Source organism: Xyrauchen texanus, chromosome 29, assembly GCF_025860055.1.
Source record: "Xyrauchen texanus isolate HMW12.3.18 chromosome 29, RBS_HiC_50CHRs, whole genome shotgun sequence".
NCBI lineage: Eukaryota > Metazoa > Chordata > Actinopteri > Cypriniformes > Catostomidae > Xyrauchen > Xyrauchen texanus.
Genome location: NC_068304.1, coordinates 16,458,791 through 16,476,214, shown reverse-complemented (window position 1 = coordinate 16,476,214; position 17,424 = coordinate 16,458,791). Strand labels below are relative to the sequence as shown.

The 17,424-nt window shown below is 39.2% G+C and overlaps 1 protein-coding gene across 3 annotated transcripts; it reads right to left on the bottom strand.

Annotated features, from left to right (window-relative positions):
• Positions 1-542: 542 nt before the first annotated feature.
• On the bottom strand, positions 543-17,026 carry si:dkey-246g23.4 (uncharacterized protein LOC559426 homolog). 3 transcript variants are annotated; one of them, XM_052097768.1, is made up of 7 exons: positions 16,892-17,026; positions 14,194-14,332; positions 12,817-13,087; positions 11,610-11,753; positions 10,070-10,903; positions 4,150-4,337; positions 544-1,577 (listed from the first exon to the last, which is right to left on the bottom strand). In XM_052097768.1, the coding sequence occupies exons 3-6, from the start codon at positions 13,037-13,039 to the stop codon at positions 4,183-4,185; spliced, it is 1,356 nt and encodes a 451-aa protein (XP_051953728.1). In that variant the 5' UTR covers positions 13,040-13,087; positions 14,194-14,332; positions 16,892-17,026; the 3' UTR covers positions 544-1,577; positions 4,150-4,182. The 3 variants fall into 3 exon arrangements, with proteins under 3 accessions (XP_051953727.1, XP_051953728.1, XP_051953726.1); XM_052097766.1 differs by having other exon boundaries at positions 4,195-4,337; XM_052097767.1 differs by lacking the exon at positions 14,194-14,332 and having other exon boundaries at positions 543-1,577; positions 4,195-4,337; positions 16,892-17,025.
• Between the last annotated feature and the right edge of the window lie 398 nt (positions 17,027-17,424).

Genomic DNA, 17,424 nt, shown 5'->3' with positions numbered 1-17,424 from the left:
AAATCTTCAGTAGAGAGTCACGTTTCAGTAATAAAGAGAAAGTCCAAGGCTCGTGAGGTAAAAGAATAAAAGTCTTGTTTACCATGGATCTCGCATTGACCAAGGCCATCTATATCTGCACTAGGTCCTCGGACAGCTGCGTTGCGCGACGCGGAGATGATGGATCGACACAGAGCAGTGCAGGGGCCACTGATCACAAGAGATCGGTATGATGGGGATATTCCAGTAGTATGTATAGACTGAAGAACACCAGTTGATGAATCGTTTTCAATCACCATAACGCGTAAACATGTCCAGACGAAGACTAGATTCACTACCCTGCCGAAGCAGGAGCTTGAGCTTAACAGCCACACCTCCCCACTTTCCCCATTTTTTTTTTCTGAAGGAGATGCAAAATGCAGCATCACAATGTTAGTGCATTGTTATGTTGTTTCTAAGTTGTTCTAGGTTCCAGTGTATGTATACTATTAGTAGTATATATATATATATATATATATATATATATATATATATATATATATATATATATATATATATATATACTATCCAGTAGTATGTATACTACTACTATTCCAGTAATATGTATAGATTGATGAACACCAGTTGATGAATCGTTTGCAATCACCATAACGCGTAAACATGTCCAGACGAAGACTAGATTCACTACCCTGCCAAAGCAGGAGCTTTTTCTGGGTGGTTGTTCACTGTAATAGTAATGCTTGCATTTTTCCCCCCGGCACTTCCAGGAGGAGGTACAGAGGGCGCCGTAGGCATGTCGGTAAGGACGCTAGGACGGGAGGGGGAGAGTCTTTTGGGCCACTCTGGGCTTGATTAGGCAGAAATTCAGTTGCGGTTTGAAAATGTATGAGCGTTTGCCGATCGTACACTAATAGCATCGAAACAACTTGAAATTAAAGAGACCAAAAACACATTAAAAAAACAAATTGACAGACGTAGCAGATGACAGACACATCTTATTTTCCACAACTCATATTGTCTGGAGTTGTTTGTATACTGAATGCTCTTGGACAGATATTTTATCAATGTTTTGTCTGCAGAACAATCCAAAAACACTTTACACTGCAGTACAGCCCATTGAAGAAACATTTAGTCTATCCCTCACAGCTTTGTTGTCATTCCCATTAAAAATCAAAGATGGCGCTAGCCATTAAAAATGATAACTGAGCCGTCATCAAATGTGCAGCTTGTTTCTCAGCTTGCAGTTTGTGAAATAGTTTTAGTATAATTCTAATGAGTCTGAGAGAGGGTTCAAATTAAACAATCTAAAAAAATCTAAAAACAACACCTAAGCAGTCTTACAACCTCTTATCCTGGTATTTTATTACTCAGTTGAGAGAGAACCTGTAATAGGTGTTTAACTAAACATAGCGTCTGTGACAGCAGAGGGCATAAACAGTTTATGTGGTAATGAATGGTATTCAAAAGACATTAAAGGGTCCCCTTTTAATTGTGGTTGTGGTTCTGCGGGCCGGAAATGAGGGGCAGACAGTTTAAGGCTTTGATTTCACTTCCCACATCTGATGCCTTTTTGTTTATTCTAGATATGCATGTCTATTCTGAAAAAGAAAACATAAGAATGTATACTTATAACTAGGAAAAGTGTGATTTTGAGATTGAGTATATGTATATTACATATTATGTGTGTGTGTGTGTGTGTGTGTGTGTGTGTGTGTGTGTGTGTGTGTGTGTGTGTGTGTGTGTGTGTGTGTAAACGTATGTGCTCAATTGTGCGTGTGAACAGACTTAAACAGGTTAAGCACATGCTCATTTACATGCAGTTGATGCTTCCAAGGTTACAAAGAGGCTCTCCTAGTCTAGCATAACATTTTTCTACTCAGATTGGGAAGTAACAAGTGTACTTATTTCTGTTATTTCAAATGATGAAAGTCACTGTTCTATGAAAGATGTACACAGGCCAGCATGCATAAAACAAAGTGCAGATGGTGGGAATAGATATTGCTTCCAGTGAAGAGTGCATCAGAAGTATGCTTTGATATGCTAAAGATGATTTAGCTTTGAATAGCTACAGTATAAACAGGAAATGTCTAAGAACTATCTAATAGTATCTATCATGTGGTTTTCTTCAAAGCAGGATTCATCCATGTTTTTAAATTGAAGAAAGATCTAAAGAAACACATTTGCCCTATTGATTCATAGATTACATTAAAATGTTACATTGGTAGAGTTTAATTTCTGTCAATTGTTGCTGTGTCGGGCTGGATAGGATGCTCAAATAAAAAGAGCAATCTTTTGAAAGCAGCAAAATGTTTATACATTTTCAGGGAAATCAACCTGTACATGATTATAGTTGGCATATTAAAGGAATATTCCAGGTTCAACACAAGTCAATCAACTTGCACAAGCATTTGTGACATAATCTTGTGTACCACAAAAATTATGTAAAATCTTTCGAAAATTACAAGCATTACATGTCTGCATTTAAGCAACTCACTGTAACCAATATTTATTTATTTATTTATTTATTTTAAGGAAAAGGAGGGACAAATTGAAATAATTTTTGTGGTAATCAACATTACGACACAAATTCTTGTTTTGAACCTGGAATATTTCTTTAACATTGGAAAGGAACATTTTTTTAACATTCACACTTTAAGGTTTTGTATTGAAATTTGACAAAATACATCCAGTACATTTTGATGTATAGTTTGGTTTCCTGTTGCATGCATTTTATCTAATCCATCCTGCATTTGCATTTTCACTAAGACCTACTTACTCAAAATCCATGTTTCAAACACCAATTTGATTCTTTAGATCTTTATTCAAACTAACTAAAAGAGACTGCTGAATCCATGTAGCTTCATACAGTTGCTATCTAAAAAAAGCAATATCACTAGATAGTGTACTTGATTGCATATGTTCGTCTTTGGCAGTAGCTAAACCCTTAGTCAGCATTCAGTCAATCAAGACTGACTTACTGGAGCAATAGGTCTGATGAAATATGATTGCACTGCAATGGCATTATTGTAGTGTAGGGCCGAGAAGACTTTCCAGAATCCATCAAAGTCTTCATTTAGGTGAAAATGATCAATTAACTCAGTGTCACATAGAGAGAGTTTTTAGGGTAAATTAATATGATTCATGTCACTGGCATGAGGCCATGCTGTCAATTTACACCTTATTGCGTTTGATAGTCATCTCTAATTAGAATCTCATCTTACATGACAGCATGTTTTGTGGGAGTTGCGTGAATCAAATTTGTCCACAGCAGAGAAGTCTGTACAGTGCATCCGGAAAGTATTCACAAGCACTCCACTTTTTCCACGTTTTGTTATGATACAGCCTTATTCCAAAATTGATTCAGTTCATTATTTTCCTCAAAATTCTACAAACAATACCCCATAATGACAACGTGAAAGAAGTTTTTTGAAATCTTTGCAAATTTATTAAAAATAAAAAACAAAAAAAGAATAACATGTACATAAGTATTCACAGCCTTTGCTCAATACTTTGTTGAAGCACCTTTGGCACCAATTACAGCCTCAAGTCTTTTTTATGTATGATGCTACAAGCTTGGCACACCTATTTTTGGGCAGTTTCTCCCATTCTTCTTTGCAGGACCTCTCAAACTCCATGAGGTTGGATGGGGAGCATAAGTGCACAGCCATTTTCAGATCTCTCCAGAGATATTCAATCAGGATCAAGTCTGGGCTCTGGCTGGGCCATTCAAGGACATTCACAGAGTTGTCCCGTAGCCACTCCTTTGTTATCTTGGCTGTATGCTTAGGGTTGTAATCAAGTTGTAGAAACATCTCAAGGATGATCAGTGGAAACAGGATGCACTTGAGCTCAATTTTTGATTGTCATGGCAAAATTGTTTTCTGTTTTCTATTTTTAATAAATTTGCAAAGATTTCAAACAAACTTCTTTCACAATGTCATTATGGGGTATTGTTTGTTGAATTTTTAGGTAAAAAATGTATTTAATACATTTTGGAATAAGGCTGTAACATAACAAAATGTGGAAAAATTGAAGCTCTGTGAATACTTTTTGTATGCACAGTATAAAGTGGGTAAGTACATTTTGACAAACTCACTTTAACGTGACATTGCAAAATACATGTAGTAGCTACTCGAGTGCGACCACAAATATACAGTGCCTACCAATTACCTCTTAATTTAAACTTTTTCAGAAATTGGAAATTCAGTTCCTCACTTCCAAGGGGATGTCTTTTCCCTTTTGCTTTCCTTTCTTGTTCATATGGTGCAACAAAAGTAGAAAGAGGGCAGAGATTATGAGAGCCACGCCTGCCATCAGGAAGCCAGCACCATAGTCATTCATTTTGTCAATGAACAATCCTGTAGAAACAAGAGAAGCAAACATTTTATTACTGTAATTCTCTGTTAAACTAAGTTTGCATTTTAGTCACATTTTCTGTGCATTCATTAAAAAAAGGCAGAGGATATTTGCAATAGATGCTACTTACACATGTAAGTAGCAACCAAAAGCATCTTCTTTGCACTAAGTGCAAATCATGCTAGATGCTGTTTGCACCCCTAATACAAACACACAGTTCAGGGGCATCAATACAGCATGTTTATTGTGTTTATGTAGAGTCCCACAGACACCCTACACTAATCCCAAACTTAACCCTACCCTTCCCTTACAAAATTAACCATGATTGTACTACAGTAACCATAGTATCACCTTGGTATTTTGAGGTAAAATCGTAGTAATCACAAAGTTAAAAAATGGATACTATATTAACACCATATTACTGTAGTGACACCATGGTTAATTGCATTAAAACTATGGATTCCATCATAAAGCATGGTTACTACAATATTACTATGGTAAATCCATGGTTAATTTTACCCTGATCAAACTTTCTTGACACTCCCTGACCTTCACTGTGATTAAATCACCACGAGGAAAGCAACCTTTGTATTAATTTGTATTTAAGGAAATATTAATAGTGGAGACAGGAAACAGGATGGGGAAAACTGGGGCAAAAGTAGGAATCAAACCCGGGTCGTCTGTATGAGAAAAACACATACACAGTGTCTTTACACAACACGTCATTGAAGCAATGCTTAAAGGGTTGTTCACAAGGAATAGAGCCTTACTAACCTCCAATGAAAAGCCAAATGCAGAAAGAAATGCTTATCTTTTGTTTTTTATTTCAAAGGCTATGCAGCCAGTTTCTTTTGGTCAAATTAGGTAGATGTCATCTTGGGCAGGTTACATGACACTAAAAACTATTAGTTTGCAATTAGAACAACAAGAATTGCATTGTCTGAAGGAGATGCAAAATGCGGCATAGTGCGTAGTTAGTGCGTTGTTATGTGGTTGCTAAGATGTTCTGAATGGTTGTTCACAGTAATAGTAACACTTGCATTAGGAAGCACCACTTGCTTACAGTTTTTTTGGCACCATCCCACTTCACTTTTTCCAGCTAGATTTCAAAATGCACTTTTTTTCGGGACATTTATTCTAAATGATCAATCAATTAAAGCACCAAGGTTTAGAGCCCCTACATAGTCAATGATGCCGATATTATTTGAGTCATCTTTTAAAATGCCACAGTAAAAGAGTTTGGGATTTTACAACCTGATTAAAACTTACTCATAGAAACTGCTGTGCTGTCAAGACATCAGCACTAATTTATGGTGTAATTACATAGACGGTTATGGAGCCCTGCAGACTATACTCTTTACCTGTGGTGCCCAAAATAAGGGCTTCCCTCTCCTCCCAAACTTCAATCTATGCTCTATTTAATGAAATAAAAAAACCCATGAGATTCATTTTAATTACATTACTCTTTCAGACTACAGATACTGACATGGTTTTGGTAGCTGATGTCCATAAAATGGGGTGAGAGCTCTTCCAACTTAGAAATTAGCACTGGGCAAAATGTCACCATTTCCACATTATAAAATCGCCTTTCAGAGGTTAATATGTGGCTCCTATCAGAAGCTCCTGAAGCTCCAGAGTTGAATAGGTGGCAAACAACTACAGCTATTATTTGCATTTTTGTGCTCAGCCTTTCTGTTTGTTGTTTGATGATTCATTAGGCACTTCTGTGGCACTCCACTGATGTATTGTTACGATACAATTTATGAAGTGTTCTATGAACTGTGTTAGTGGAGAACGGCAGGCAATGAATTACAGCCAGTGAAACATTGTTTAACTTTGACCTGGGCAACCGAAGCATGGCCCGCTATAAAAAAATGTATGCGGTGACCAGTAATGCATGAAATTGACCCAATAGCCAAGTGCGAACAATGATGCATTTCCATGATGGGCAATGGCTTATGTGAAAAAACATTATTACTGTGAATTGAGTCTTATGAAACATTAATGAGAAACGTTTAAGGCCAAAGAAATAAGTTGAGGGAAAGGTATGCTTTAAAGTGACTTGGAACTTTTCCATATCTAGACAATATATTGGAACACAGAGTTCCCCTTCTGTCACTCACTCGATGTTGTGTCGATGTAATGACACTAGGGGTAGCTCTTGGAAGCCCCAAAACACCTTCAAATCTTTGAGAAAAGGCCAATGGGAATTGGCGAGTGGAATGTGCATGCCACTCCCCCATACATACGAGTATAAAAGGAGAAGGAATGCCAACTCTCATTCAGATTTTTTCTTCAAAGAAGCATATGCTGTTGGCTATATGGCGCATTCCAGCGGCTTTCTCTCCTTCTACGCCCTTGGGCACTTCGACAGCACTAATAAGAGAGTATATTTCTGCTGAAAGAGTATATTTCTTCTTTAAGAGAAAACACATTGATGCGAACGTCTTTTTAAAGACGCGTCTTTATGAAGATGCAGGTGCCTGCGCTGAGGTTCGCCTCAGCGCAGGCACCTCGGGTCAAAGCAACGCTCCTAGACGTGGCGTAGCCTGAATCCCCCACGACTCACGACTCTTCATCGCAAGGGCGCGATAGAGCCTATCCCTCCAGCCGTGATGAGGAATGAGTTCTACAGCCCTTACTTCATCGTCCCAAAGAAAGACGGTGGGTTGCGGCCGATTTTGGACCTGCAAGTTCTGAACCGGGCCTTGCACAGGCTCCTGTTCAAGATGCTGATGCAGAAACACATTTTGACGTGCGTCCGGCATCAAGATTGGTTCGCAGTGGTAGACCTGAAGGACGCGCACTTTCATGTCTCGGGTTTATCTCAACACAGACCCTTCCTACAGTTTGCTTTTGATGGCTGGGCATATCAGTACAAGGTCATCCCCTTCGGCCTGTCCCTGTCCCCTTGCGTTTTCACGAAAGTCGCAGAGGCAGCTCCTGCCCCGATAAGGGAAGTGGTCATCCACATACACAACTACCTTGATGACTATCACACTCGAGAGAGTGGTTGTGTGCACACAGGGACCTGGAACTCACGCACTTCAGCCGTCTAGGGCTTCGGATCAACTGGGAGAATAGCCAGCTCTCTCCGTTTCAGAATTTTTTTTTTTCTTAGTTTGGAGTTAAACTCGGTGTTGATGATTGCTGTCAATGTTGAAGTGCCTGAACTCATTCAGGCAAAGGACAGCGGTTCCACTGAAACACTTTCAGAGGCTCCTTGGGGCATATGGCTCGGGTTGATGCATATGAGACTGCTTCAGTACTGGCTTCAGACTCGAGTCCCAAGATGTGCATGGCACTGCAGCACACATCGCATGACATTCACGCCCTCTGCCCAAGACCCCGACAGGGCTATGTGCCCAAGGTTCCCACGACCCCTTTTAGGGATCAGGTAGTGAGCCTGCAGGCACTGCTCCGGGAGGAGTCAGACCCAGCCTTATCGTTGCTATGTCTGCTGTGTGCTTTGCGCATCTACTTGGATCACACGCAGAGCTTTAGACGCTCTGAGCAGCTCTTTGTCTGCTTTGGTGGACAACGGAAAGGGAACGCTGTCTCCAAACAGAGGCTTGCCCACTGGATGGAGGACAACATCGCATTGGCCTGCCAGACCCAGGTGTGCTCACTCCCTTGCAGTTTCGAGCATACTCTACAAGGAGTGTGTCATCCTCGTGGGCACTGGCCAATGGCACCTCTCTGGCAGACATCTGCAGAGCAGTGGGCTGGGCAACACCCAATACCTTCGCAAGATTTTACAATCTCTGGGTTTAGCCGGTATTTTCCCGTGTTCTTTCAGGTACGAACAGGTAGAGTTTGGTGAAACGGAACAGCTGGCCATGTGTATCGCTTGCGTATAGTGCCTTTCCCCTCCCCTGTGGTGAAAACATGTGTTTTTACCTCTAGTCGAGATCACGAAGTTGTGGACCCTGGATGTCCTTCCTCCCTAGTCCTGTGGCTCACAAATTTGGCAGAGGAGTTAGCAGCCAGACCCACAATGGGTACTAATATGCCCTGTACTAGGATAGGAGCTCCACAGGTGTCGATTACGCTGGTAACCCCCTGTGATGTATTTTTCATGGTTGGCATCTCCCTTGGGCAGAGCTCTCTCTGCCCCCGGTTGCTGTATTTGTAGAGCTCCCCCCCTTCGGCAGGATCTACCACCGTGCCTCTTCCATGTGCGGCTGGTGAGCCATTGTGTCATATTGCCACATGTTGACCTCCCCGAAGAACACCTTCCCCAATGCGTAGAATAGCATTAGATTGCCCAGCCGAATCTTATACTCTGAGGAGAGACAATATATAGAGAAAAGGCTGTGGCTGGTGAGGCCTGCTCCCATGCTAGTTATGTCGCTTCCCACCCTCAGGGATGTGGGGAACTACATAACATCTTTTGGGGTGTTGGGGGAAGTTACGTGCAGTCTGATGCACCTGCAATTACGCACACAGCAGCTTGCTTGCACCTGCATTGGCAGTTCATGTAACACGGTTCAGCTGTTCTGCTGTTTTTCTATACAGACTCCTATTGTCACTACTTCGACACAACGTCGAGCGAGTGACAGAAGGGGAACTTCTTGGTTCCTTCTCCTTTTATACCTGTATGACTGGGGGAGTGGCATGCAAATTCCACTCACCAATTCCCATTGGCCTTTTCTCAAAGATTTTAAGGTGTTTTGGGGCACCCAAGAGTGACCCCCTAGTGTCACTACATCGACACAACGTCTCGTTCCCTCCATCAGGGATTTGGGATGTTTGTGACTGCTTGATGTCTAACTAAATAGTATAGAGGAAACCATTTGTATATTGAATTTGGATAGTAAACATCTTATAAAGCTCTATAAAGGCAAAATTAGAAAGATATCAATAATAAATAATCTTGGTCATTATTTACTCACCCTGCATTTAAATCCAAACTCGAACACTGTTATTATATCAATGGAACACAAAGTTAGAATCTTTGAAGAATATTCACCAAAACAGGCCTAAAACCCCATAACTTAATGACGACATGAGTCATATGGTGTACAATTACAATATGTTTTTTTTTTTGATCTTGAAATACATGTAATCTGATTACAAATTAATACTTTAATCTATGTACTTTTAAAAACATTGTGCAATGATTTTTATTTTAAATTCTAGTAATCAGATTATAGTTACTGACTTTCAGTTAAGTAAATTATATTTAAGTATTTTAAATGGATTACACATTTGAAAAATTATTTATGTAAAATTTAAAACATGAATTATGTTCATATGTACTGTACGTCTCTTTGTGTTTCTGTGACATCCGAAGGACGTACACCCCTTCAAGGTGAAACATGTGGTTATGTGTGTATGGCTTGTGTGCAACAATGAATGAGGAAATATAGACATTATTTTGAATTTGTTGAGAAAACTAACAACAACTTTTCTGTGAAAAGTGTTTTAGAAAGCAACTTAAAAGTAATTAGTATAGTGAAAACGTTTTATAAAGCCATCAATGAAGTATTCTGATTACAGTTTTGTAGAAGTCACAGGTAATTTGTTGTGGATTACTTTTTTGAATCACTTATGGTCACTTTGAACTATCATTGAATGGAAAACAAAATATCTCTTTTTGATTTGAAATAACATGTCGGTGAGTAAATTATGACAAAATGTTGATTTTTGGGTGAACTATTCATTCAGAAAGTTCCTGAAGGTTCTTGGAAGGTTTCCAAAATTGCAAATTTTCAGCATGTAAATTTCCCACCTGCCAAAGGTGGTCCAAGAAGGCCACCACTGCTGCGGATGAGCATGAAGAAACCCAGAGCGCTCCCCAACCTCTCTACCCCCACCACTTCAGCGAGCACTGTGATGTGAATGGCCACGGTCGCTCCGAAAACCAGTCCGTAACCAGCACTGAACAACGCCAGCTGGGTGAATGTGGTTGCTAGTGGGCAGAGCAGCAGAACAATGCCCAGCAAGATCACTGTGATGATCAACTGATGGATCGTCTCCAACAACCTCAGGTTAGCCACCCACCCGAAGAACAAGCGGCCCGACAGGTCCAGTACCGCAGATATGGACATGAGAGCGGCTGCCTGATACTCCTCAACTCCAAGGCTGCGGGCGTAAGGTACCAGGAACAGTGATGGTGCGAAGAAGCCAAGAGCAGCGAAGACACCAAACATTGAGTAAACCATGAAGGAAAAATTTGTGATAAGCGTGTAGTCCACGTAACGTATGATTTTGGTTTTCAAAAGCTCAAAGTTTTGTTCTGAGTCTTGTCTGTTTTTGTGAGTCTGGGACAGCATCTCCAATTCTATATTTGTCTCCACTATGGTAAGATCTTTAGAAGGACCGTGTCTGTCAAGTGGCCTCAATAGAGCTCCACACAAGCACAGATTGAGCTGCAGAGCTCCAAGGATCAGCATTGCTCCCCTCCAGGAATACTGGTCAACCATGAACTGGAGGGATGGGGTCAGAATAAAGGTAAGGATACATTCTCCTGTGCTGGCTAGAGCGTTGGCTACAGGCCGTCGCTTTTCAAAGTACCATCCCAGCATGGTGACAGTAGGGGTCCAGGTAAGGGCATAGCCAAATCCTGCAGAGGACAAAGCAAAAATTACATTGAGCCATTAGTCATCAATTGTCCAAGGGTAAAATATTGTATAAATGCTGCTGGCTAAATGGACAACAGCATTGCAAGGTTATACAGTATGTATTATAAATAAAGTATCTAGTACCACTCTCTGGCCTGATATGCCCTCACTTTATAAGGCTGTGTTGATAGGTGCTATATAGAGTAACATTGTTATTATTGAAATTGACTTACTCTGTGCTAATCTGTTTACTGTTGGAACTGCACAGCACTCATTACTGTCATCATGCCATTGCCCCAGTGCCCAACTTAGTCTTTTTAAGTGTTTCTTTTATTTTCTTTATCACATAAATAAAAATAAAGTAACATAAAATGAAATATAAATGTAGAAATTAACACATTAAATAAAAGTAAATGTCAAAAATAGTGGTAACAATAACACTATTAATTCTTTCTTTGATAATTGATTCTTTTTCATTCTTTCTTTATTTTTTAGTATTTTTTCATATGCTTTTCCTCCTGCAGAGTTCTGAATGTGAGATTTTTATGAATATTATATCCCATACACCTGCTATAAATGGCTAATGACCTTTTCTGAGTCAAAAATGTTAGTACTGATGTGTGATTGTACTGCATGTGTGTATGTCTGTTTGCAAGAGCGAGAGCAAGTGAGGACAACCATATGCTCCATTGCTGGTGGTGCTCTTACCTGTGAGGAAACCCACAGTGATGTACAGCTGTAGCAGATCCTGGGAGTATGACCCCGCCACCATCCCTATGCTGCTCAGCAGACCCCCTGCCATTACCACGGGCCGGTGACCAAAGTATGCACTCAGTGCAGAACCAAAAGGGGCTGCATCACAGACAGACAGGAAGTACACACTCATTACATACTGTACTGCCAGGAGCCAAGTGCTCTATCAGCACTTGTAATAAATGGAGTTGAACACAAATTCAGATTTCTAGTCTAGTCTCTTAGATTTATTGTAGTCTCAAATTGTTTAAAGGTCTGATGGTGCCAGTGGGTGTATTGTTATGCGAAGAGATGAGGAAACAATCATTTTTTTTTATTTAGAAGCGTAACTTCAACAAATATCAAACGATTACAATGCTCTGTGTTGGCAGATAACCAGGCAAAGTTGAAATCAAGTGTGGCAAAAACTTGAAAATTTGCAAACAAGTACAATCAGTTTGTGTATGTCTGAGGTTCAGACATTTTAAGGTTTATGAGAGTAGGAGTTGAGGGCGCCCACTGGTGTGCTTAAACTGGATCTCATTTAACCCACTAGGGTAGGCTGTTGTAAAGTATCATTGCTTTAGCCAGTTTTACCACTGTCTGGAGCACTACAGGTCCACTGCTGTCATAGCAAAGCAACAGATTGAAGGGAGTCTTGCTGATCAAGCTAGTTAAATTTGAGGTGTTTATAGCCAGATAATTGGACAATAACACATCTGATTAAGTGGAACAGACACTTGAAGGCAACTTAATTGTGTTTTTGAGTTTGAGGTTTGTTACCGCAAAAGCAAATTTTAGGTATGCTCAGTTGGGGCACACTTGCAACGCTTTGGCCTAGTTTTGTGGCCACATTTGCATACTGTTCTGGCCTTACAGTTGTCCTCACCTGACCCGATGTAATACAGCATCAAGTGCTAAAAGCTATCTATTCCATGATAATCTAAGTCTTTGTCCAAATCATCCACGACTAATGAGCAATGACCATTTGTGTGTTTGCTTGGGTTCTATTTTTGTTGCGTTATGTTGGTAGCCCTGCCCAAAGTGAAGTGTCTTCACCACAACTATATTAAACATCAACTGTGATTTGATTGGCTGTAATTGTGTTTCATTGTGGTGCACTTTCGCGTTCTGCATGGACAGACAAATGACTTGTCGCTGGAAAAGACATACTGACTCATACCTCCAAAATGTACAGTTGCCACAGAGATGGATGTGATCCATGAGATTGCTGTTGCAGTGGTAGCAAAATAATGGTGGATTTCTATGAAGAACACACCAAAGGACTTGATGATGCCAAATGTCAACCCAAAGACAAAGAAGGTAGAAAGCACAATGAACCAGCCATAGCCTCCATCAGAGGGACTTGTTGTCAGGACTTTTCGTCTTTTTTCTTGCAGTTCCATTTAAAGATCAGAAGGGAAGTCAGTATTCAGAACATCATCTGCATATATCTAAAAGAAGAGATACAGTATATAACTATTTACAATTGAAACACATACATTGGGGTCCAAAATTCTAAGACCAATTAAAAAACGAAGTTCAGTACCAGCTCAAGTACATGCAGCCATTAAAGGGGGTCATGACATGAGGAATACAATTTTCCTTGATATTTTGACATGTGAGAAGTCATGGTACTTTAAAATCTTATTGTAAGTTTTAGAACTCAAAGCTGTCCCTCCAGTCCAAAAAGAGGATTGATTCCACCCTGCAAAAATGACTTGATATTGGCTACATTGTGATGTCACAGTGTGATGTCATTGGCATAATTCCCACTTCAACAACATATGTAATCGTTGTGGCCAGTAAGTTAACTGTAAAAGAATGCTGCTGGGATACTACAAATAGCCTTCTGAAGGACCCCAACTTTAAGAATGAGTGGCTAATTCAATCAAAGTTCCTGAATGCATTATTTTGGGAATAAATGTTTGTATTCTTTGGATTCATGGATGATTTCTTCTGAGAAACAAGGATTCAGGCTTTGCAAAGAAACTTCTAAAGCAGAACAGATCATGCTTATTAACAATTACTTACCAAAGAAATACATAATTCCTCTCAAAATATTGATTTGAGATTAAATTATTTAAATATGGTAGAAGAACGTGGAGAGCAGTGAAAACACAGGTGAAGTATGTGGCAATAAGGCTGTCTGCTTTCTCATCTGCCTTGTTCTAGCCATAATGTCCCACATTTTGGACGAAATTAGCACACCAGGATGACTCGATAGCACACATACATTTCCCAGACATTTATTCTATGTGTGTGTTTACATCTGGAAAGGGTACTTTTTGCATTGTTTGCTCATAGATGTATTGTAGATAAGACATATGCCAATAAGTATGTCTAGGAATGTCAATAAGACATTTAGTAGATGTCTTTGAGACACTTATAATTTAGAATGTTGAAAATCAGATCTTTTTAAGATGTTTAGCAGATGCTAATTAGATTTTGATTATTCCAGATGAAAAGATCTAAAACCGACATCTCGGAGATGTACGTGTGCTATATGGGCACACTTTCCAGTATTAAGTGGTGAATTTATTAAGGGAAATCCCCTCACCTGGTCGACTGGAGAATCATTTGAGGAAAATTCAGTTGGCGTACATCGCTTATTTCTTGACACAGGATGCGTATTGAAGCTGGGAGTTCAAACAGGGGAATCGCCGGTTCGACCATCCCTTTTAACACTCTCCCTAGACCTGGAAACACATTTTTTTTAACCCCCCACATTCACAGTTTGTGTTCACCTGTTATTGCTGTTTAAATAGTTTTATTTTATCACCAAATCTTGTATGCCTGATAAGTATTGGCGAAAAATGGTGTAACAATTTTGTTCAGTTAAGATGTTATTTCAGTTGAACAACTGTTGTAGTTTGATTGTGTGCTTAACATAAATTGGGACATATACTGTAGCTATCAATGATTGCCTAGACTTAGTGCATTTAGGGGATTTCATAAATCGCTTGCAACCTTTCATTTTTTAATTCTTGGAAAATACAGTTCCACACTTTTCATGGCGTAAGGGCGTTTGATTTTCAATTATGTTAGCCAATCATAACAATGGGCATGTCTTAAAGGTGAAGTACACAGAAAACAGAGCGTTTTAAACAGAGGGCCAAAGACAGGGTAGAAATATTTCATGTAATACTTCATTATGAATGTTTTTTTTGTGCAAAAAACTTAACTAACATTATAAGTGAAAATCAAGGTAGAGAATAAAATAAAAAAAATTGTATATCATGAACCCTTTAAAGCAAAACGATGGACATACAACATATTCCAAAATAAATTTTTCAATTAAACTTTTTACTCAAATTGTTATTCTAATTTTTAATGGAAAACATTTATTGAAGTCATTTTATTTTAATATGCAGATGTCTCACATAGTCTATATACTCTAGATGTTCTGTTAACAATAGCTTTCAAAGTCTGTGAGGGGGTAAGAAAGTGCAATTTAACAAAAACAAATGCAGACATAGCTTAGTCAGCACTGATGTTCTATTTGCCCTGTAACATATGTGGTGAAAGTGATAGTTGATTAATTATTATCTCTTGAGTGCCCAACAGATCTTCAATTATTAACTACTACATCCTTGCATAATCACATAATGCACAACACTGACCTCATGCGGTGTGCACATGTGCTTTTTCTGAGGGGATTATTGTGTAACCAAGAACACTTCCAATCGTATACCAGGGAGCATCTGTAATTTTGAAAGCTAACACTGGTGACCTAATGGTTTCAGCAGAATATCCATACATACATACATCCATCCATCTGACCTTATTCACAGTAGCACCATTGAAATTGAGGGATAGACTTAAAAAGCAATTCTGTCCCCCCCTGACTGTATGTTATTTCTGGGCCCCTTAGTGCTGAAGTGACTGGAAGTCTATCCCTCACAGCCTCATTGTCATTCCAGGCTGTAAATAAGGTCAATTACCTAGGTATATTCCAAATCACTCACATACCAAGTTACCTGTATGGCATTAACTATATCATTCATATAACGAACAAAGAAACAAGTAAACAGTTATGGATACACAGTGTACATTTTTCAATTGACAGCCTCCCAGAACCTATATAAAGTAAGAAAGAATCTCATCTGAAGAAATGCTTCTTACATTCATTTTTGGCTACCAAAATTGATTGATAGGCTAACGGTCACCCTTTCAGTACAGTTCTACAGTGTTTGAAATGTCAGTGCTGAAGCAGTCAGTTGAACTTACAGTTGGAGTATATTTATACTGGTCTCTTCCATTACCAGCATGGAGGCGATTCTTCAAGTCCCATTCCAGCCACCAACTGTCATGTTTAAATGTTCTGTTTTATAGCCCATATTTATGTATGTAGAGGTGTGAAGAGTTACTTGCATATCAACTTGAAGGACAGTGGATATCAGTTAAGAGAGGTAAACACATGATGACCACCCCTCATGTGTGATATGTTATAAACTACAGAACTACAAAAAAAGCAAAAAAAAAAAAACAACCAGCTGCACTTATATACTTTACACTAGGCAAGGCAAGGCAAGTTTATTTATATAGCACATTTCATACACAATGGTAATTCAAAGTGCTTTACATAGAAGAGATTAAAATAAGAATAAAAAAATAAAAAATAAGAATAATTGAAATAGAATATAAAATAAAATACAGTACAAACAGTTGGACACACAGTGGCACAGTGCTCATTCAGTAAATGCACAGCTAAACAGATGTGTTTTGAGTCTGGATTTGAATGTAACTACTGTAGGAGCACATCTGATCTCTTCTGGAAGCTGGTTCCAGCTGCGGCTGGCATAAAAGCTAAAAGCAGACTCTCCTTGCTTAGAATGAACCCTTGGGATTTCTAGCTGATGTGATCCTAATGATCTGAGTGATCTGTTGGGTTTATATTCAGTGAGCATATCTGCAATATATTGAGGTCCTAGCCCATTGAGTGACACTACATAATATACTGTAGCAAAGACTATTATGTGAAATACCTATCACCTAGCTACTGTGACTATCACCATGAAGCGCCCATAGAGGCCAACTATGCACTTAATAAAATAATGTTATAATTGTTTCCCTAATTTTTGTATTATGTAGTAACCATTTTATCATGAAAAGAAAGCACTGGTGACCTTGCAATATTGTAAAAATAATCACATCAAACAGGGTTACAGGTCAGGGTCTAGCAATGCCCCTTAGCGACAACTTTATCCACAATATAGTACTGCCTCTCATATTTTATTGCTTAAATAACATCTTACCCTTCATTATGTCTGGAGGAACTCCTCATTAATGTAGAGCATCCACTGTGGAATGAGACAAGATTTTCTTTTGCTACACTGGGGCTGCATTCCCTTTTCAAACATATTGAAACTTTTGACAGGCTCATCCTCCACGACACTGCATATCAATGCTTCACACAGATACAAAGGTCAATGCAGTGAAAAAGTAGCAAGTGGGAGGTAACTTGAGAAAAGAGGTGGATTAAAGTAACAGTTAAAGAAGCTGATGAGCACCAGTGCATTTAATGAAATATACATTGAATAATGTTGACTGTCACAAGAATGTCTATGGGTAAATCTCATGAAATCATGTCCAGGTCATATTTTACCCCAAAATAAAATTATAACGATGACATATTTGTATTTCTTATTTTGCATAAATTGCACAATGGCACTGCCTGAGCCTCGCATTTGTTGAGGTCCCCTGCACAGACAGCTGATCTCTGGACCTGACCATGAAGGGGCTTAGTTCCGTTTTGTGAATGTATTATTGTAGAGAGTAATGTATATGT

Coding starts and splice junctions, on each gene's coding strand:
- si:dkey-246g23.4 (XM_052097766.1), bottom strand. CDS start 13,039: ATGGAACTGCAAGAAAAAAGACGAAAAGTCCTGACAACAAGTCCCTCT. Junction 10,904..11,609: donor CACTGTGGGTTTCCTCACAG/GTAAGAGCACCA, acceptor TGTCCTCTGCAG/GATTTGGCTATGCCCTTACC. Junction 1,578..4,194: donor GAAAAGACATCCCCTTGGAA/GTGAGGAACTGA, acceptor TTTCTTTTTCAG/AATAGACATGCATATCTAGA.